Source organism: Oncorhynchus mykiss, chromosome 13, assembly GCF_057628025.1.
Source record: "Oncorhynchus mykiss isolate SJ-2025 chromosome 13, ASM5762802v1, whole genome shotgun sequence".
In the NCBI taxonomy this organism is placed as follows: Eukaryota; Metazoa; Chordata; class Actinopteri; order Salmoniformes; family Salmonidae; genus Oncorhynchus; species Oncorhynchus mykiss.
Window position 1 is genome coordinate 41,507,541 of NC_143034.1, and position 22,845 is coordinate 41,530,385.

Here is a 22,845-nt window from a genome sequence, read left to right on the forward strand (position 1 = left end):
GTCAGTTGTGAAGCTAATAGCAGTGACGCTCATGGATATGCGTTTCAACAATACTGTGTAACATCCGGTAGGGCAACATCTGAAAAATACCGCCCTACTTGGTTGTGTGTACTGGGGATCATGGTGCTGGACCAGTTGGCGAAAGTCAACATCATCCACGACAGAGAACGGTTGATTGTCATGGGCAATGAATTCCAATTTCTTGCCATTAATGGATTAGTACAATGCAGTAAATTATAGTATACTCAACTCTAGAGTACTGTTCCATACAGGACTGTACTGAACTATACTCCACTTTTAAAAAAGATATTTACTGTACGGTGCTCTTAACACGTGTAAAACATAAACGTCTATGATTGGTTTAGATTTGAACCAATCATGGATGTCTATGTATGGGCCAAATCAAGGCCGGACTGGACCAAAAATAAACATTGTTGGACGTTGAAATGAATGCCGGCCCAGATCTTGTCAAAAACGTATTCTTTGGACGTTGAAATCAAGGCCATGGCCGACTGACCAAATTTCATTCACTTTTCAACTTCGATTGACGTCCGGTGTTGGTTGGTGCTTAGATGCGGGTTACAATAAATGGAAAGAGAGGGAGCTTGTGTATGTGTGTGAGCGAGACACCAAAGAGTGCCTACAGCAGCACCTAGATCTTCTGTCAGACTTGGGCCCGGACAGTAAATCTCAGCAAGACAAAAAATAATGGTGTTCCAAAAAAAAAGGTCCAGTTGCCAGGACCACAAATAACAATTCCGTCTAGGCACCGTTGTCCTTGAGCACACAAACTACACCTACCTAGGCCTAAACATCAGCACCACCGGTAACTTTCACAAAGCTGTGAACGATCTGAGACAAGGTAAGAAGGGCCTTCTACGCCATCAAAAGGAACGTAAATTTGACATCCCAATTAGGATCTGTCTAAAAATACAGTGGGGCAAAAAAGTATTTAGTCAGCCACCAATTGTGCAAGTTCTCCCACTTAAAAAAGATGGGAGGCCTGTAATTTTCATCATAGGTACACTTCAACTATGACAGACAAAATGAGAAGGAAAAAATCCAGAAAATCACATTGTAGGATTTATTCATTTATTTGCAAATTATGGTGGAAAATAAGTGTGTACAACGTACATCGACAAATAATGCATGCAGAGCAGAAGTAGGCCGATACCCAATAATGATCAAACTCCAGAAAATAGCCGTTTAAATTCTACAACAACTTGAAAGGAAGCGATTCAAAAGCCTTCCATAACAAAGCCATCTCCTACAGAGAGATTACCCTAGAGAAGAATCCCCTAAGCAAGTGGGTCATGGGGCTCTGTTCACAAAAAGAGCCCCAGGACAGCAACAGCAACACAATTAGACCCAACCAAATCATGAGAAAACAAAAAGATAATTACTTGACACATTACTCTGTTTTCTGTTAAATTCTTTCCAAACTGGAATGATATTTGGCCCTGAAAGAGAGTACACAGTGGCAGAATACCTGACCACGGTAACTGACCCAAAATTTAAGGAAAGAGAGACATATTTCCCTTGATTACACAGACCCACAAAGATTTAGAAAACAAATCAAATGTTGATAAACGTCCATATATATTGGGTGAAATACCGCAGTGTGCCATCACAGCAGCAAGATTTTGTCACCTGTTGCTACAAGAAAAGGGCAACCAGTGAAGAACAAACACCATTGTAAATACAACCTATATTTGTGTTTATTTTCCCTTTTTATACATTAACTATTTGCCCGTTATAACACTATACAAAGCCATATGACATTTTGAAATGTCTTCCTTTTGAAACCTTTGAGTTTACTGTTAATTTTTGATTGTTTAGTTCACTTTTGATTGTATTTGCGAGAGGGAGAGAGCCAGCTTCGACCACCAGCGTTTAACATAATAATATGCCAATGGAAGGGAAGACTGGTTTGTGACTACTGATTTCTCATTGTAGCCAATTCAATTGCAGTAATTCCTTTACTGAGTTTAAGGAAATTCTGTTACCAATTTGGTTAAATTCAAGTTTTAATCACTTAATAATTAAGAAACCAAATAGATATGGTTTCTACCTGGTTACTTCTGTGAACTTTCATTATCCTCCCTCAATAGCGAGAGAAATTAGAAAATATCTTAAAGATATGTGGGATTTTGGTAACAGAATTAAGGCACAGGCCAATGTTTATTAAACAAAATATGTGTTGATATTAGTTGGCAGTGTCTTTACTTATGCATTATTATGTTTTGAAATATTTCAAATGCATTTTAAGACTTTTCCGTCTGTTTGACCAGTAATCAAAGCCTTTGATTATTCCTAATTTTGAGGATGGAAAATGGTTAAAGTTATGTATGCCTTCATTTCTCAAAAATGCAGACTCCTAGCTTTCATTTGGCACCAGATTTGACATGAACTTCACATGTTGGGGCTCATGGGGCCTTTTTTTACATGGAAATGTCCAGAGGTTAAAAACATGCTATACTGTATTCATAGGAAGTAGCCTAAGTCACGAGTAAATGTGTGCTATGAATGTTTCGTGGTTTCTCTCTCTCTCCTGCTCTATGACATCACCTTGTGAATAAACATTCTAGAGGTGTCTGGAAGCAGTGGTGTATGACTGCTCTGTTCCTCCTCCCTAAACCTGGTCTACGTCTGAACTGGAACCCTGTGTCTGTAGTATAGGCCATAGTGCATTACTTTTGACCCTGGCTGCATCAAACATCCTCCAGAATGTTCTCTGTAGTCTACTTGTGTAGAGTGAGGTAGTGCTGAGTCATTGCCACAGTCTGATCTCACTTTCTGACACAACAGCCCAAGGGAGGTCACCTTACGTTCCAAACCCTCACTGGATCTTTACTCTCCTGGGTTATTATGAGTGTGACGCTGAGCGATAGCTGAGCGAAGTTGTTTCAGTGTACGTACGTGTGTGCGCGCGTGCGAGCAAGTGCGTGTGTGTCAAGGTTGGTCAACATACAATTATTTTAAAATGGTGTTCACTTTCCATCATGATTACATCCAAACTATAACCTCATTTGGAGAGTGTAGGACGGGACTTCCCCAGACAGCCTAACTCCCTAATTTCTGTCCCTCCCTGCTGCCTCTCAAAGGCTTAAGTTGATGAAAGGCTTTTCTATGTAGAGACACTTGGGAAAGCACCCATTAAGAAACCCTGGGCTGCAGTAGCTGATACAAGAGGTAACTGGCAGCTCTGGTAGACTACATACCAAGCTGTTCTTGTCACACAGTTTTAGGACAAACCAGATTCATCTTAGCCTATGTAACTCGGGCCATATTTGCATCTTAATTTTGCTAAGGACATTCAATTTATATAGTCCTACTTGAATCAAACTGTCATTCACTCCCCCCGTCCCCCGTCCGTCCGTTTACTAGGGAATTGTGAACACATACATTGAACAGGGAGGGGTTGTACCGTAGCCTACTTGTTTTCTGCTGTAGTGGATTATTTGATTGAGGTTTGGTGAACTGAGATTGAACCTGGCTGCTGTATTAGTAATGTGCTACTAGCAGGAGGCTGGGTTAGCTCCTCCCTACACACAGCTTCTCCTTTAGGCAGACAGGCTGTGTCTGGGTCCCAAATGGTACCCTACTCCCTATACAGTGCACTGCTTTTGACCAGGACCCATTAGGAAATAGGGTGCCAGTCGGTGCATATCCTTTGAGTTTCACTGTAAATGTTTCTTGAGTTTGTGTGCCTGGACATATTTAGAAGGAACCACTTTACAGAGCAAGGATCTGACTAGCGATGTGACAAATTTAATATTTTGCTTAATGTTTCAACTAGAGGTCGACCGATTATGATTTTTTTCAACGCCGATACCGATTATTGGAGGACCAAAAAAGCCGATGCCGATTTATTATTTTTAATTTAAAACTTCTCCCAGGTAATAAGTTTTAGGTTGTAGTTATTATTGGATTTATAGGACTATTTCCCTCTATCCCATTTGTATTTCATTAACCTTTGACTATTGGATGTTCTTATAGGCACTTTAGTATTGCCAGTGTAACAGTATAGCTTCCGTCCCTCTCCTCGCTCCTCCCTGGGCTCGAACCAGCAACACAACGACAACAGCCACCATCGAAGCAGTGTTACCCATGCAGAGCTAGGGGAACAACTACTAGAAGGCTCAGAGCGAGTGATGTTTGAAACACTATTAGCGCGCGCTAACTAGCTAGCCATTTCACTTCGGTTACACCAGCCTCATCTCGGGAGTTGATAGGCTTGAAGTCATAAACAGCGCAATGCTTGACGCACAACGAAGAGCTGCTGGCAAAACGCACGAAAGTGCTGTTTGAATTAATGTTTACGCGCCTGCTTCTGCCTACCACCGGTCAGTCAGATACTTAGATACTTGTATGCTCAGTCAGATTATATGCAACGCAGTCCACGCTAGATAATATCTAGTAATATCATTAACCATGTGTTGTTAACTAGTGATTATGATTGATTGTTTTTTGTAAGAAAAGTTTAATGCTAGCTAGCAACTTACCTTGGCTAACTGCATTCGCGTAACAGGCAGTCTCCTTGTGGAGTGCAACGAGAGAGAGGCAGGTCGTTATTGCGTTGGACGAGTTAACTGTAAGGTTGGAAGATTGGATCCCCCGAGCTGACATGGTGTAAATCTGTCGTTCTGCCCCTGAACAAGACAGTTAACCCACCGCTCCTAGGCCGTCATTGAGAATAAGAATGTGTTCTTACCTTTATTTAACTAGGCAGGTCAGTTATTAATTATTATTTTAAAAAATTAATCGCCGCCCAAAAATACCAATTTCCGATTGTTATGAAAACTTGAAATCGGCCCTAATTAATCGGCCATTCCGATTAATCTGGCGACCTCTAGTTTCAACTGCTATTTTTTTTAAATCAGTTTTCCATTAAAATTTCAAGAAATATTCATAAAATTCCACACCAATTCACAATGCAGAATAATGGTCCTCTTATGCATGTACAGTGCTTGAGTTGGGTAGGAGCTCACCGGAGGCGAGTACTGGCACTTCACATTTTCAACTGCTTGAGCTCCTGCACCTTTTAAAGAATGTTATCTCAAGAGTATTGTGGCGCTCCTGTACCTAAATATAAACAGTACTGGCATCTATTCCAGTCCAAGTCAAGCACTGCATATGTATGACCGCTAGGGTCAGGCAATGAAATTATGTCTACCTCAGTTTTTATACATATACACTTGATAGCTCTGCGGCGTGTTTGTTTGTAAGGTTGCACTACAGCTTTTTAAATGCCAACACGAAGGGCATTTTACTTGTCCGTAAAGTAATCTGAAGCTGAATTCATGTCTATCTCTAGACAACCAGAACTGTCAATCAAATAATTTTGAGCTGCCTGTGCAGACCGCTCTCTCCTAAAAAAAAAAAAAGTACCTCAAAGTTAGTTAAATACAGTGACTTACCAAGACATTCAGTGGAATTGACTCCTAAGATTTTGTATTTTTGGAATGGAGGAGACTGATTACTTGTACTTCCGAGAACACAAACGAACACAAGTGAACTAGCAAGGGACTGTGAGAGAGAGGAGGGGCACTGTTTAGATAGGCATAGTGCAGGGTTCTGTTTCTATCTATCGGCAATCAAAGTTGTATCTCGCAATGGTGTGCTGTATTTCGCAATTTCTTGCCTCGTAACTTTAGTAAAACAGGGCCTATCGTCATTAAATAGGCTAGGATGTTCTACATGCAACACACACTCGCATCATTAGCGAAGAGAAAGAGCAGGCTGCACTGATTTGAATTTTGTGGGTGACTTGGGCAGGAGATTTAATTCACTGTTCAAATACTATCAATATTTATTTTCCTGATATTCACAATATAAAAAATTGACCATTCACAATGATGCAAACAGCTGAGGTGTAATCATAAGCTAATAATTAGCCAAAACATGAGTTTCTATTGGATAAATTCGGCTAGGTCCCTTCCCGCTTCGTTACGTTTGTTTCCTTCTGGGAAATGTTTTGCAACATAATGTAATAAATACATCTCAGACAGTGCGCAGGTGTTTCCAGGGTGCTATAGCAGCACGTTTTTAGGCGAAGAGTAGCCTAGGCTAACAACAAAGGTGAAAGAGAAGTCTGATGTTCCCCATCATAGAACTGATTTTGTTTAAAAAAATAAACAAATTCTGACAAGTTTATTTTTTGTCGTATTTTATTTTTTTGATCTGCCAGCAGGTCTTGAGGACTCACCATTGGTGTGCGTGCCTGTAGGCTAATTTTTATTTGAAGTTGGGAAAATAGCATACCGTTGTCAGGGCTGACCATAGGGCTTCATGCACTATGATAATAAAAATACATTTTAATGTAAAATGCAACCCATAGCCCATAAGAGTGAAAATGAGCTTGAAAATAAAGCAATTACTTTGTGAGTCCTCAGAACTGTCGGCTACATTTACAGTGCACAACTGTAAACAATGACTGTCAACACCACGTTGCGTCTGAGGCAGCAGTAGCTCAAAGAGCCTTAAGTAAACACTACATTATAAAGTTTTGTTTTATTCAATTAAGCATTTCAAATGTCATAGTATGTCCTTGTGTGTAACAATGTAACATGGACAATATAATTTAGATGAAGCTTTTTCATTGTTAAAATAGGCCTAAAAATTATCTCCAAAAATAGAATACTCTCAATTGTTCGAATACCCGTTCGGATATCCGGATATTTGATTAGCCATGCCCATCCCTAGAGAGAGAGAGCGAGAGAGAGAGTGTGTGTGTTTGGTAATCATGCGTGTATTAAACATCTTCTATCATTTCCTTCACCTTTAAATAGACCTAATGTCTGCCCTGCTCTTGCTAGGTGCTGCTCTTTCATTGGTTCTGGGCTCTGGCTATTGTCTCAGTTGATATTTGACACAGCTGCATGGTTCTAGTGTGACGTGACTAAATGCCAAGCTACAGTAACACTCCTCTTTAAAGAGATGCTTGGGTTGACTCATAACCCGCAGTCCCCGCTGTTACATCTGTGTCTCGGTCGTGAAATGTTGTGTGGAGGAAGGGCAAGGTGGATGGCTGGCGGGTTGAATAAAGAGAAAACAATACCTTAAGTCCATAAATGCATTATTCTTGTGCAATTTATATCTATAGGCTACATTGAAGCTGTGAAATGGAGAGTTGAAAATAAGAGGGGGGGCGGGGCAGAAAAGTAATGTCTGGGAACGATTTGGGTATGTGGTGATTGTGAGGTGCTATACAAATTCAACAGGCACAAGACAGGGACTTCAACTAGGCCTATGGCACGACAAGGGAGTTGTAGCCTACTGTTCAGATGGGATAAATGGAAACTGAAACCTGCACACCAACTGTTGGTCTATAACCTCTCACATAGACTTGAATATTAATTCCTGCAGAATAAGGCATTTCTTGCAGTAAAATAAAACCCCAAATGTAGGCTACATTTTGACTTGGGAACAGGAGTGGAGAAATATGATTTCTTTCATTCAGCATCTTGAGAGAATGAAAATGGGCTGTTAGCACTTTTACAGACGGTCTCTATGTTTATCAGCATCATAAAGCTGATAGTATTTCAACCACAAAATCCAAAAGGAACTGAAATCTTATCAGAAACATGTTAGGTTGTTTTCACAGCTTTCTGTTTCCTTACAATCGGTCAAACTGATGTCATTTGGACATTTTAATTTTCTCCCTGGTCCCTAAAAGGTTTTGCTCCGTGGAAGAATCAGAGATGACAGAGAACTTTACCGACGTCAACTAGATTGAAGCATTCACTCTATCGATTTATGATATTCTGGTAAGCAATGGATTATTTAGTATTCTAGGGCAACATACTGTGTAATGACAGAAGATAAACTACATGTATCTAATTATAGACAAGCTGACTAACATGGCCTACCAAAATGTTGGAAATTATAAGCAGAAACATATCTAAATCCTGCACCCCACTACTCCACAGGCCTCAGATTTTCACTTGTCACGTATAATTGGGCGGTTGCGGATGGGTTAGCAATTGCCGGCTGGTGCGGGTGACCCGTGCACCACTAGTGTGTGTGTGGGTGGCCATACAAAAATAAACACCTGGGGCCCTGTCCACAACTGGAGAGTGACTCCATCCCCCCTTTTAATCTCGTTCCACAAGCTAGCGGAACCCCCCCCCCCCCCCCCCGCAACAGCCAGTGAAAGTGCAGGGCGCCATATTGAAAACTCATAATTAAAAGTATTTTACACAATTTGAAAGATACCATTCTCGTTAATCCAGCCACAGTGTCTGAATATAAAAAGGATTAAAGCACCACAAACGATTATGTTAGGTCACCACCAAGTCACAGAAAAACACAGCCATTTTTTCCAGCCAAAGAGGAGTCACAAAAAGCAGAAATAGAGATAAAATGAATCACTAACCTTTGATGATCTTCATCAGATGACACTCATAGGACTTCATTTTACACACTACATGTATGTTTTGTTTGATAAAGTTCATATTAAAAAAATAATAATCTGAGTTTACATTGGCGCGTTACTTTCAGTAGTTCTAAAACATGCAGTGATATTGCAGAGAGCCACATCAATGTACAGAAATACTCATAATAAACATTGATAAAGATACGACTATTATACATGGAACTTTTAGATAAACTTCTCCTTCACCTCTCTGATCTCCCAAACCCGGATCCGGTATCGTGACTACAGCCTCAAGCTCATTACCATAACGCAACGTTAACTATTCATGAAAATCGCAAATGAAATGAAATAAATATGCCATCTCTCAAGCTTAGCCTTTTGTAAACAACACTGTCATCTCAGATGCTTCTCAACCATAGGAAAACAATAATTTCTGTAAAAGTAGCTAGCTAGCGTAGCATTTAGCGTTAGCATTAGCGTTAGCATCCAGCACGCAACATTTCAACAAAAACATAAAAGCCTTCAAATACAATCATTTACCTTTGAAGAACTTCTGATGTTTTCAATGAGGATACTCTCAGTTAGATAGCAGATGCTCAGTTTTTCCAAAAAGATTATTTGTGTATTAGAAATAGCTCCGTTTTATACATCACATTTGGCTACCAAAAAAAAACGAAAATTCAGTCCTCAAAACGCGAACTTTTTTCCAAATGAACTCCATAATATCGACTGAAAACATGGCAAACGTTGTTTAGAATCAGTCATCAAGGTGTTTTTCACATATCTCTTCATTGATATATCGTTCTTGGACGCATGGTTTCTCCCCTATATCAAATGGAAAAGTACAAGCAGCTGGCAATTGCGCACCGAATTCCACGCAGGACACCAGGCGGACACTTGGAAAATGTAGTCTCTTATGGTCAATCTTCCAATGATATGCCTACAAATACGTCACAATGCTGCTAAGACCTTGGGGGAACGACAGAAAGTGTAGGCTCATTCCTTGCGCAATCACAGCCATATAAGGAGGCAATGGAAAACAGAGCTTCAGAAATTCTGCTAATTTCCTGGTTGATGCATCATCTTGGTTTCGCCTGTAGAATGAGTTCTGGGGCACTTACAGACAATATCTTTGCAGATTCTGAAACTTCAGAGTGTTTTCTTTCAAAAACTGTCAAGAATATGCATAGTCGAGCATCTTTTCGTGACAAAATATCGCGCTTAAAACGGGAACGTTTTTTATCCAAAAATGAAATGGCGCCCCTAGAGATCTAACAGGTTAATGCAACCGCTGTGTCAGATTTATTTAAACAACTTTATGGAGAAAGCAAACCATGCAATAATCTGAGTACAGCCTTTTGACAACAAAGCAGCCAAAAAGATATTGGGCAGTCAACATTACTCAGAAATACAATTTTAAATATTCACTTACCTTTGATGATCTTCATCAGAATGCACTCCCAGGAATCCCAGTTCCACCATAAATGTTTTGATTTGTTCGATAATGTTCATCAGTAATGTCCAAATATCTTTGTTTGGTAAACAAATCCAAAAGCGCATTCAGGTCGCGCCGAACGTCGGACCAAAAGTTCCGTTACAGCCTGTACAAACATGCCAACCTAAGTATGGAATCAAACTTCAGGATGTTTTTAACATAAAACGTCATTAATCTTCCAACCGGACAATTCCTTTGTCTGTACAAATGAAGTGGAACGTAGCTACCTTTCACGTGAGCGCGCCAGACCGAGGCTGTGGCACTCTGCCAGACCAAAGAGCCCTTATGAGCCCCTCCTTTAGAGTAGAATCCTCAAAACAGGTTCTAAATACTGTTGACATCTAGTGTAAGCCTTGGGAAGTGAAACATAACTAATATCCCACTATATCTTCAATGGGGGCTGAGTTGAAAAACTACAAACTTCAGATTTCCCACTTTCTGGTTGGATTTTTCTCAGGTTTTCTCCTGCCATATGAGTTCTGTTACACTCACAGACATCATTCAAACAGTTTTAGAAGCATATACAGTGGGGGGAAACGTATTTAGTCAGCCACCAATTGTGCAAGTTGCAAATAAATTAATTACACATTTTACAATGTGATTTTCTGGATTTTTTTCCCTCATTTTGTCTGTCATGGTGTACCTATGATGAAAATTACAGGCCTCATCTTTTTAAGTGGGAGAACTTGTGCAATTGGTGGCTGACTAAATACCTTTTTGCCCCACTGCATTAGCATCTGGGACAGAGTAGGCGGCCGTTCACTCTGGGCACGCTATTCATCCAAAAGTGAAAATGCTGCCCCCTATCCCAAAAAGGTTAAAGTGGGGCCTTCCATCCCCACCTGACCCTCAACATATGGTATCAGCAGCACAGATGATGGGTTCAGATTAGCACGGTTAAGTTGACCTCTCATGCATGTCAGGTAAACATACACCTCCAGAATGTTCTAGAATCTGTTCACTACTTAAGCCGTCTCCCCACTCAACCAGCAACATGGGGGAACAGCCTTAGGAAAACAACTCACCACAGAGCATTTCTGAAAAGTGCTTCCAGAAATGGCTTTCGATAAACTCAAATGACTCGGGCCTTCCCGTCCCCCACTTTTACTCTTTCTCTCCCTTACATTTTCCCCCAATTTTGTGAGGAGATATGCCCTGATCTGCATTGCTGTTCAACATTCCCCACCTACCAATCGTGCAGAGCTGTCTGATTGGTTGCACTGACTGTCATTCAGCTTCGATTGATTGTCAGTGTTTTGCTGTCAATAAGATGTGGTTGGCCAGAGGGGGAACAACTTGCTTCCTCACACCTCCCCACCCCCCTACTGCAGCAGCTCCTCGTCCCAGCTTGTCCCAGCCTATCCATGGCTGTCACATGCAAGGCATTTTGAGTAAAACATTATCACAAGATTAGGATGAATATGACACTTCCCTCCCCCCTCGTCAGTTCTTAGCAGCTGGCCTTATTTTTGCCATTTGCATTTTCAGTTTCTTTTGGGAAACCTCTTGCCTTTCTGCTTGCTCGTGCTGTTGCTTAAAATATTGCAGCTGCTCAGCGACACATCGATAGGTCAATATTTCCTCATTTACTTGTGACTGTTAAGAAAACACCCTCGTTGAGAAACGATCACTATTGCAACATATATGTTTTGAGTCAAATTGGAAAAAGGAATTTAACATCTAGGAAGTAGGAATAATTTGAATGTCTGGTTTTTGATGTACTGGGTCGATAGCCCAGCAAATGCTTTGCATTTAGCTTGCAGATGAAACATGGGGACATTGTTTTTGCCTTGTAATGAAGACGTAGGCTACTCGATTGCATAAGACAAGCCTACGTGATTCTCTACATTATTGCATTTCTTTACGTTATTGCATTCTTTGTTGACAAATGTAATGAAGCTGAACACAACACTGCCTTTTTTTGTGATTTTTAAGCCTAGCCCTAATCTAATAGGAAATGATGGAGCATGTAGCCTATCCTATTATGCAGCTGCACAATGTAACCCAACACCTGTGTCATCCATCACCACACCCTTCGGATCTGCAGTTTTACAGCACGGCACCCTTTCAGAGCATAATAACACACCAATCTGCTCTCTCTCGCTCCCTCTTAGTTTACTTCTCAGAAAATGAATAGTGATTTCATGTAGCGTCTTGTCAGCCTGGCCTGTTTGTATTCATGACTGAACATTTCTTAGCAATATTGGATTTTTCCATTGAGCAGTTATGTAAGAAGAATTTGCACTTGTGAAGCTAGCCAGCCACCTACATATTTTTCCTTCCACCATTAGGATTTACCTGCCTTCTCAGTCTACTCTCCCTTGTTCTTGAATTACATTAGCCAGGCAGCCTGCCAAACATTTAACCAAATTGCACATTGAAACGGTGAGCTTAGCGTGGCTGCGGGGTCTTAAAAGCCCCCTCTGAGCTCCACGAGAATACTTTGAAAAATACAGATGTGACCCCTGGTAGGGTACTTTACCATCACGCGCCCCCCCCCCCCCCACCGTTAGTCTACTGCTTGGCTGCTGGAATCCCCCTTGTCTGGATGCGTTTCGGTAGGCCTTCGCTCCAGCTAGGGCTCTGACCTACATTTGGTGAGATCAGCTGTTGCCTCTTGTGTCCCATGCAGACATAAATTAAGCTGCATAGCTCCTCTCAATGTAGTTCTGCTGGTAAATGCCCCCTCCCCCCCACTTCACTCTCTATCCTCCAGCTATGGTTTCATCTACGCACCTGCTCCTCTATGCTCCAGAAACATGTCAGTAATATCTGATGGGTTCATATGTATTCAAAGCTTCAGCAACCAGTTTTCTTGCAGAGTAGTAATGTGGTATTGGGGCCAGATCATTATGACTACTATAGGCAAATTTGAGGCATCACACAGAATAATCTTGGTGTGGTGTAAGACTGGTTTGGATGACCGTGAATGATGATTTGTCAAGGTTGAATGTTTGAAATGGCACACGGATGTTGTGCTGTGTTCATGTACATCTCTGACACAAACTCCCTCTACCCCTCTTTCTCCCTCTCTCCGACTTCCTCCCTCTCCTAGGCTGTCCTCTGGCGAGGCAGTAGGTGGGTGGTGTGCAGCTGGCCTCGGCACCGGGAGAGGCCCCCTCGCCCGCCCCCCCTCCCCCCCTGTGCTGCATGGCTGCGATGGCGCCCGCTCTAACCGACGCGCCGGCCGAAGCTCACCGCATCCGCTTCAAACTGGCTCCGCCCTCCTCCAACCTCTCCCCGAGCGGCGTGGAGAGCAACGGCGGCACCAGTCACATCCTCGTCTCCAGCAACGGCGCTGTCAAGCGCAAGGCCTCTGAAGAGCGCAGTCCCCACGGGGGGTCCATCACAGGTAAGGGGAAGGAGGAGTTGACACGAAGCAACGAGGCTTCTTCCACACCTCTTGGGAAACTACAGCCGCTGGTGGCGTCGTACCTGTGCTCAGACGTGACGTCCGTTCCCTCTACCAAGGAGTCACTGAAGCTGAAAGGCGTCCTGCTGCAGAAACACGGCCTTCTGCCCAGCTTCCTGCCCAGGAAACACAAGACACTGGAGCTCTCAGAGGAGCAGCTCAAGAGCATCATGAGTAACAGCAGAGGAGGTGGTCCCCCTGCCCTGTCAAGCCCACCGCCACCGGTCAACGGCGTGGCTAAGAAGTTTGCCAAAAACGGGCCGGACCGGGACAGTATGACAACGGTCAATGGAGGTAATAACAGGCCTCCTGCTGGACATGGACTGGACTCCTCAGTGCCCCAACCCAACACAGCTGCCTCTAGAGGAAACTCTCCTCTCAATGGGGGAGGGGAGCACCAGCAGCCCACAGGACTGTCCTACAACCCTGCCGGACACCCTGAACAGCCAGCACCCCCCGCAGCCTCCACCAACCCCCCAATGGACTGCCCCGACAGCAAACCCTCAGAACGGCCACCATCGCTGGCCACGGACACATCATCCCTTTCCCCAATGGACCGACAGACCTCCCTGGGCATGGGCAGCCTTGGAATGGACGTTAAGGAGCGGTCTCAGCAGAGCAAGAGCCGGCAGGGCGAGATTGAGGGGCGTCTACGGCGCCTGAGGAAGCGCCTCCAGGTGGTTCAGGCCAAGCAGGTGGAGCACCACGTCCAACAGCAGCTGGGGGGGCTCCTGGAGAGCACACTGGGGCCACTGGATGCCCTCCGAACTGGCGGGAGACGAGGAGGCCAGGACGCCCCTCTCACCCTGCAGGAGAGGGAGGGGCTTGGGCGATTCCTGAAGGACGGCTCTGTACCAGCGGAGCTGGAGCGCCTGTCCCTCAGCGGAACCACCAACCTGAGGTCCACGGAGAGCGCCTTCGACTCGGACGCCACGGAGAGCAGCTCCGGAGGAGAGACTGACGTGGAGGAGGACGAGCTCACCAGGGTGGACATCGAGCAGCGACACATCTCTCTGTAAGTACCTGATACCTGGACAAAATGTTTATTAGGTTGTTTTTTTTTTCAGCTCAACAGAAAATGAATTGGATAAAGACAGAGTGGAATGGGGGAATGTTTCCTAAATTGGAATTTAGGATGGGGAGAAAGCAGAGAGTGAGTCAGCGACTGAAGTAGTGGAAAATACAAAGATGCTAGAGTGTGTGACAGGGAGGGACTCCATCCAGGCTTGGTTTGTTAGCCACTGGGGATCTGTAGCCTTGTTTTAGCAGTAACACACTGCCAGTTTCAGGGTTCATCTCCAGTTTACCACTCTCTGCTGCTGAAAGTAAGCCCAATCCAGGCCCATTCATGTTACATACAAGCGCGTGTGTGTGCGCTACATCTTCCCGGTCCTGTGTTCATGAGGATGTGGCTTGCACCCTCCTTTGTGTGGAAGGTCACCCTGATGGAAGTGATGGGTAATGAAAGTGAATGAAACCCCTGTTGTGTTCTGATGCTGCGGTGCAGTGCTGTCCTCTGCTTCAAACACACTTTTTTTTATGTCTTCAGGGATAAGCCTGGATCTAAGGCATTTACCAGAGAAAGAAACCACCTTTTTCAGAGAAGTGAAGGCAGAGATATCCAGAAGAAGCTGGCATGGCCCCAGGTTAGGTTAATTCCAGTGCGGTTGTTATCTTATGTCCAATATTGCTGATCTTTTGCCTTGTTGACTCCATTGGATGAGTAACTTAATGTGATCAACGCAAGAGTAGATTTTAACCTATAGATGGTGTTTCAATCTCTTTTTTTTTACATGCAGATGCAATGATGTAGGAGTAGATTGACATTTCACCCTCAAGTATTCAGTATTGGTCCTATGTTAACTTTTTGAAAAGCGCTGGCTAGCTTTTGCTGGTTATGCTAGATGTTCCTATTCAGTTGGATTGGCCTTTTCTTTATGATCCTCAGTGCCCACATGTTATTCAACTATGTTTGGATCTTTTTATAGTCAGCCCTGCAGCTTTCCTCTGAATCCAGCTCCACAAGGCCCACTGGTTATTGAGTGTAGTGCGTGGCCCATGGGCATTCTCATCAATCTATATAGTGCACTACTTTGGACCTGGCCCCGTAGGGCTAGGATCAAAAGTAGTGCACCATGTAGAGGATAAGGAGCCATTTGGGACTCCACGTGAGCCTGACTGGGTCAGAGTCACAGAGGCCTTGTTTGAATGTTGTGAACTAAAGCTAAAGACGGACCGACGGCATGAGGGATAACCTACATTCAGGCACGATGAAGGCAGTTGGTCGGTCACATGGCGAATTACGTAAGACCAAATAGGCTTACTTCCAGGCAGATTATAGTGAGAGAGCGAGGGAGCATGATGACACCGCTGCTGTTTTTTACAGTCTTTGTCTGGCTGTTTGTGTGGAAGAAGAGAATAGGGGCGCCTGCACCTTTAAGAAGTGACAGGGCACTCTTGCAGAGAGGGAGGGGGACTTTGTTTTTCCTTTTTTTTTTCTTGTACATGACTCATAGAATGTTATGGACGTGGATATGATGAACAGATATAACATGTTTGCAAACACTTAAACTGACCAGACAGACAGACTTATTCCTGCTTTTCATAGTTTAGGTTGGCAAGCTCGTTGATGGTACCACCATGTCGTGTGTGTGTCTGGATGTCTGTTGTGTCTTGTGTAAGGAAAGCTTGTTCTTTCCAGACCAGTTGATGTCGCTATGGTGGTGTTGATGCAGCCACAATAAGGTCATTTTAGCTCTGAGCAACCCCCCGAGGACGAGTTTGATTTGTGTGATGTGTCTTGTATGTCTGTCTGCACGCGGTGTTTGTCCAGACCCACACATAATTACATTAGGGGTGTAGCGGTTTACCAAACCACTCTGATTTTTTACCAGCCAAAATATCAATTTTACCATAATTACACAAAGAAAAACAGATGAACATGCTTAATGTTTCTAAAACAAGTAATGTATTACTTGTAAGAAGTAATGTGGTATATTGCTCGATTTAATATTCTGTGACCGGAGTATTTTAACAAATGTTTAGCTGCCCCTTTTAAGGGTAACTTGGTAACAGGGCCACTCAAGTCATCACATGTGCCTGTGACAATGTCACTAGTAGAGGCCAATGATGTCTCTTTTTGTTAGCTGTGGGAGCAAACTCAAACATTGAAAAGCAACCGAGCTTGTGAACAAAACTATGTAAATAGCCAAGAAACACAAGGACAAAGTGGTAGACTTAAATAAATTAAACCAACTTTTATGCCTGTGCCCATTGCTTCTATAAACAAATATTTCAGTGCTCACAACCCTCCAGACAGGCAGTGTTGCTGTACGAGGTGGGATAGCTATAACGTTAGGATTAAGATTTCTTTGTGCGTTACCAGATATGAAACCAAACGACAGAAATACTTTGTAAACTGCTACTGCAGCATTTATTTTGCAAAAATCACAACTCGCACTTGTGCCCATACTTGACTGTTTTTATGTAGCACTCACACTATGGAGTCCAAAGTGTTACCACGTGCCAACATGGCTGTTGAGTTAGACATTCTTACCCGCCAGTGCCAAAATATACCCCTGTTTGGCAGGTGGCCGGTGTTCATTTTCTATTGCTTTCAATTCTACCTAACAGGAGTTGTTTTTAGATTCATATCTACTCATTCATGGGCTCAATGTGTTTGTGAAATAATGTTGCTTTGAGAATCATGTGCTTTCTGGTGACCTTTTCTTCTCCCGTGAACACCTTCCCCATGTCAAAACACCCCCAGGCAAACCTGTCTTGCTCCTGGAGAGCATGTTTGAAATGCAGGACAGGTCACCTGTGCAGGTGCGATCAACATGTCCGATCAACATGGCCCAGTAGGCTCTGGGCCCTTATCCACAAAGCGTCTGAGTAGCAGTGCATATCTAGGATCTGTCCATATAATCTTATTCATTATGATCTACAAGCCAAAACTGATCCTTGATCAGCACTCCCTACTCTAAGACGCTTTGTGGAAATGGGCTCTGATGTTCTCCTCCTTCAGCTTTAGTGCTGCAGTGCACTGACTCAGGATAATGATAGGCCTATTCTGGTGCATTTCACTGTCCGATCCATTTTTTTTGTAGCAGCTGTCTGTCTCAAAGCCTGAGACTAGCCAAGCATCCATTATGCAAACCCACTGCCTTTGCTAACAGGATGTTTATATTTTTTGTAGTGTTTTTTTTTTTCTCGCTCTCTTCCTCGTCTGTGCTCACCTCTCACAGGTTCCTCTTCATCTTAAGGAGAATCTCCACAAAGCCTCATGTATTAATGTACTGTCGTGTCGCTGTTGCAACTCATTCTCACATGGTCTCGATGCAATACCTTTCTTCCTTCAATCCCTTCAAATGCAATATGGAGAAATAGGTCCTTATCCTTCCTCCAACTGATGTTAAACTTGGTGTGAAATATATTGAGTGACGGTGGGGCATGTGAGTGTTGACCTAATGCAAATTGAGTGTGAGATCCGTTTGTACCAATACTTTTGGCATCCCAATTTGCTTTAAGTGCAAAACTGTATTTTATATTCTTCTGCACCAAAACAATGGCAAGGAAATTGGGAGAGATAACTTTGGGGTGTGTCAAGGTTTTAAATAAGTAAAGCCCTGAAGCACTTACCGACCTCTTCCTTCTGTTACTGGTGTGTGAGAGCTTAGTCCTAATTGGTTCCCAGTCTGTCTTGTTTTATTACCATAATTGTAGCAGCTTGTTTATCCTGTCATGCTCGCTCAGCTTCCTTTATTACATGGCCGTTTGGCACATAACTGTAGCCTAGGCCTACATTAGGCTAGTTAGCATGAGAGGAACTAAGCTCTTTTTAGCCAAACTATGGAACAACAGGCTTGGTCTTATGTGCCCTGTCCTTCAATTATTCTGTGTGCTTCACAGGGCTGTGCCAGGAGTCCTTCGTGTGATTTAAGGACCCGAGTTGCTCATTTACAAATGGATCCACTACGTCCTTGCTCCTCCGTGCTTGCTGACCTATCCGTTGGCTTTCCAGTCGAGCCAGTTAGCTCGCAGGATCCTCGAAGCAAGCGGGTTGGTTTGGATTTCTTTGCGTGGGTGCTTCTCGTCTTTTTTGTCCGTCCCATCTGTTCTCTCTTATTTCTGCCGTCCTTTTGTCTCTTCTTTCCCTGGCTTGTGTTGATACGTTCACCTTGGTATATCTGTTCATCAGTCTCTCAGCCTGACGCCAGGCTCCGTTAGCCCTTTTCTAGATGTTTCCATACAACGTGTCCTCTCTGCAGTCTGCACCACATGTCGCCATATCCTGGGTCCTGTTGTTCAGCTGCACCCCTGGGCAGTGAATGGAAAAAAGCCCACCCGGACTGACTCTAGCTGCTCAGTGCTCAACTGTAATGTGGCGTCTCAAATGGCCCTCATCTGTTCCTCTCACACACTACAGGTCTATCTGTAATGTCCGTAATGACCATGTTATCTCGCCCCAAAGCAAGGGTACACTACAAAATAGTTTTTTTTTTGCCACAACAGTAATACTTCTGTTTGCCACATTTTTTTCATTATAGATCATTCTTGTTGTTCATCATTCTTATCAAACCAGAAGGTTTCCAACTAAAAAAATCTTGATATAAAAAGAAGGCAGTGTTGGGTAGCACATGGTGCATTAGACTCTGTTTAATCAGTCTGGAGATTACGAGCATGCTGGATTAGCAGACACCCACCACCACCACTAGATTAATGGGTTGGGATTGAAACGACAACACGCCTGCCTTCTCAGGAAGGCTTTATGTAGCTTATTGTAGAAGTTGGATATGGTTCACCCCCCCCCCCCCCACACACACACAATGAATGCCGTGGGGGTTGGATGGTAGTGTTTTCCTCATCAGGGTTGTGTTGATTTAGAAAAAAATATGTTTTGCAACAGAAAATGAACATGAGCGTTTATTGGACAAGTCCAGGTAGTCCCTTCCTCTTTCACTTCTTACATTTAGTGCCTGATGGACCCAACCCAGCTGAATGGTTCAACTGATGTTACTGCAAGGCTGTGCCAATGCATCTGACCAAGTTTAGGCCTAACCCAGGGCCAGGGAACAATATGCTAGTGCCTTCCATTGTTACCAGATAGATCAATATAACTGGTTTGGGAATTTATATTGGGCTCTACTAAAACCATTCCAAGCACATTGACTGAATAGTTCGCTAGGGCAACCACCAGAAAAATAGTTTAGTTTAAATAAGCCTGTGGGCCTCGTCCTTTCACGGGTACAAGACATGCCTGAAGTGGCATTGAAATGTCTTGTTCTTGGCTCGTTAATGTTTCCTATGATTCATTGAAAATGGAACCTGCTATGTAACACACCCACAGCATGGCTGCACAAAACAATGACAATGGGAAGAAATAGCTACAGAGTGAAATTATAAAGTAGTTGTAAGACTCATTCTTACTCAAATGCAATCACATGTATGTGTAGAGCCCTTTTCACATCTGCGGTTGTCAGAAAGTGCTATACAGATACCAGCCTCAAACTTCAAAGAGCAAGCAATGCATAGGCAGACAATGGCATTAAGTAATTTTTGTTGCTCTCCGGGGAGGTTGGCCTCGGATCTCTTTGTTCTCTGTTACATTTGAAACAAGGGTTTCCCAGTGTGCACTTTGGGAGTCTGTTATAATGTTGGCCTCATGAATACTCCTGGGATGTGCCCTTGGGATTTGGCACACATCAGGATGGTAGATGGTAACCAGGCTTTTTAATATTACCTGGCAGTAGTCCCTTTTTAAAAATGCATGAATCTATTAATGTTCAAATTGGTATGGGGTCAAGTCCTCCGTACTGTGTGTTTGCAGTCACGATGACACTGTGTATGCAGTAGTGCTGTCCAGAGTCATTCACACTCTGCGGTAGTAGGAAAATACCATACAAATACTAGTTAACCACCACACATGTCTCTGCCTGTGGCGATGTGACTGCAATGATTTGAAGCATAGCCGTTCTCTCTCCCTCACCCTCTCTCACTCTCTCTTTCACCATCTGTCTCTCTCACCGCTGTGTTTGCTTTTCACCAATGGAGTCAAGGGAACCGAACTGGCTCCGAGCCTCCCGTCCAAAGATGATTGAGGCACTCTTAGAAAACCAGCATAACTTAAAGCCTAGGAAGAATACCCCTGAAAGATGGATGGGGTACAGACGGTCATGTTCATGTGTGGTTTCAGGGCATGGTAGGCTACTAGGTTTAGACTGTCTTATGAAATGGTGAGTCTCAGTTTATATAATGTTATATGATATGACATCAGTCGTACATGAAGAGAAGCCTCTTGTTGTATATCTTTTTTTTGTTGTTGGTCAGATTGAGTTGTTTGTGCAGAAGACAGAGTAGGCCTATATTTGGTGCTCTCTTTTGAAACCTTCTGTGAGAAGGTGGCAGAGCTACAAGCATCGTTTCAGACCACAAGACATCCCGAAAATCAGTCTTCTCACAAACACGTGTGTGTGGCGTCTGAATGGTTTGAGCTACAAATGAATGACAATGGAAAGGGGGTGACTCACAAACACGATGGTGTTCTCCGTTTTGTTCTACGGCCCCCACAAGTGTCCGAGGCCTCGTCTGAAGGTAACCCATACAAACGAATGAACGTATGGAGGTAGTTTTGTGCCCCAAAAAATATGGGGTTAAATACACAGAGTGTACCAAACATTAGGAACACCTTCCTAATATTGAGTTGCGTGTGTCCAAAAAAAAGAAATATTTCCTTTGCATTCTCATACAGTACCAGTCAAAAGTTTGGACACAAAATCAAAATATATTTGAGATTCTTCAAAGTAGCCACCCTTTGCCTTGATGACAGTTTTGCACACTCTTGGCATTCGCTCGACCAGCTTCATGAGGTAGTCACCTGGATTGCATTTCAATTAACAGCTGTGCCTTGTTAAAAGTTAATTGGTGGAATTTCATTCCTCAATGCGTTTGAGCCAATCAGTTGTTGTGACATGGTATGGATGGTAGAAGATATTGGTAAAATACCAAGTTCATATTATGGCAAGAACAGCTCAAATAAGCAAAGACAAAGAACAGTCCATCATTACTTTAAGACATGAAGGTCAGTCAATCTGGAACATTTCAAGAACTTTGAACGGTTATTCAAGTGCAGTCGCAAAAACCATCAAGCGCTATGATGAAACTTGCTCTCGTAAGGACCGCTACAGGAAAGGAAGACCCAGAGTTACCTCTGCTGCAGAGGATACGTTCATTAGAGTTACCAGCCTCAGAAATTGCAGCCCAAATAAATGCTTCAGAGTTCATGTAACAGACACATCTCAACATCAACTTTTCAGAGGAAACTACGTGAATCAGGCCTTCATGGTCAAATTTCTGCAAAGAAACCACATCTAAAGGACACCAATAAAAAGAAGAGACTTGCTTGGGCCAAGAAACACGAGCAATGAACATTAGACGGGTGGAAGTCTGTCCTTTTGGTCTGAGTCCAAATTGGAGATTTTTGTTTCCAACCGCTGTGTCTTTGTGAGACGCAGAGAAGGTGAACAGATGATCTCCGCATGTGTGGTTCCCACCGTGAATAATGGAGGTGTGATGGTGTGGGGTGCTTTACTGGTGACATGGTCTGTGATTTATTTAGAATTCAAGGCACACTGAACCAGCATGGCTACCACAGCATTCTTCCGCGATACGCCATCCCATCTGGTTTGTGCTTAGTGGGACAATGACCCAAACACACCTTCAGGCTGAGTAAGGGCTATTTGACCAAGGAGAGTGATGGAGTGCTGCATCAAATGACCTGGCCTCCAGGTTTTGTACCCTCAACTTTCTAGCCCGAAGTCCAGCACGCTATCGACTGTGCCCAAAGGTATTAATTGGGGTTGGGGCCGATTGTGGCTAAAACACTATCAATTGGAATCTTTAACAAGTGGAAAGGGGAAAAAGTATTATTATTAGTTTTTCACAAGCGTAGCAGGATGCGCTATTAGCTGAACAATAGACAATTCAACCTTTACTAAAGAATTGTCAAATTGCCGAGCTAGGTGTGAAACCCCCCCTTCCTCCCCAATAGGCTATTCTCCACAATGTGTGGATGAAGCTCTTAATTTGGCATTGGGGAAAACACGAGATGAACTTCTAAAAAATAGACCTGCTAAAGGACACTAATGTTCATAACTACATATTCTTTGAACTCACAAAAAGTGGGAGATGCGGTCAAGAAACACTGGCATGTTTTATTTACGCGATACATTGGTTCATGCCAAAAATAATTGGTCCAGCCACAAAAGAAAATCAGCCAGGCTCTTTTACGCCCTCTTCCAAATGGTAGCTATAAATGCAGAGGATGTGCACAGTGTAACAATATGATGTGTGTGTGTGTGAATATTTCTGCCACCCACATACTGGAAAACAGTTCCAAATTAATGACATTATGTGCGCCACCACCCATGTTATCTATATTATTAAATGTCCATGTGGGCTGTGCTATGTTGGTAAAACCTCTTGTTCTCCCAAACAGAGAATCCGTGGAAAAAAAGTTCAATTAGGAGAAACAACAGTCGCTGTACATTTTAATGACCTAAA

The 22,845-nt window shown here is 43.2% G+C and overlaps 1 protein-coding gene across 7 annotated transcripts in view; it reads left to right on the forward strand.

The window, feature by feature from the left end:
• Nucleotides 1-22,845, forward strand: part of LOC110486139 (KAT8 regulatory NSL complex subunit 1) — a 79,798-nt gene that overhangs the window by 23,274 nt on the left and 33,679 nt on the right. For 5 of the 7 annotated variants that reach the window (XM_036940773.2, XM_036940775.2, XM_036940774.2 and 2 more), the window contains one exon: nt 12,928-14,299. In XM_036940773.2, coding sequence (XP_036796668.2) covers nt 13,023-14,299 — 1,277 coding nt within the window. In that variant the 5' untranslated portion in view covers nt 12,928-13,022. Of the gene's footprint in view, nt 1-7,678; nt 7,770-12,927; nt 14,300-22,845 lie in introns of those variants that run through there. The other 2 variants (XM_090196208.1, XM_036940779.2) reach the window with 2 other exon arrangements.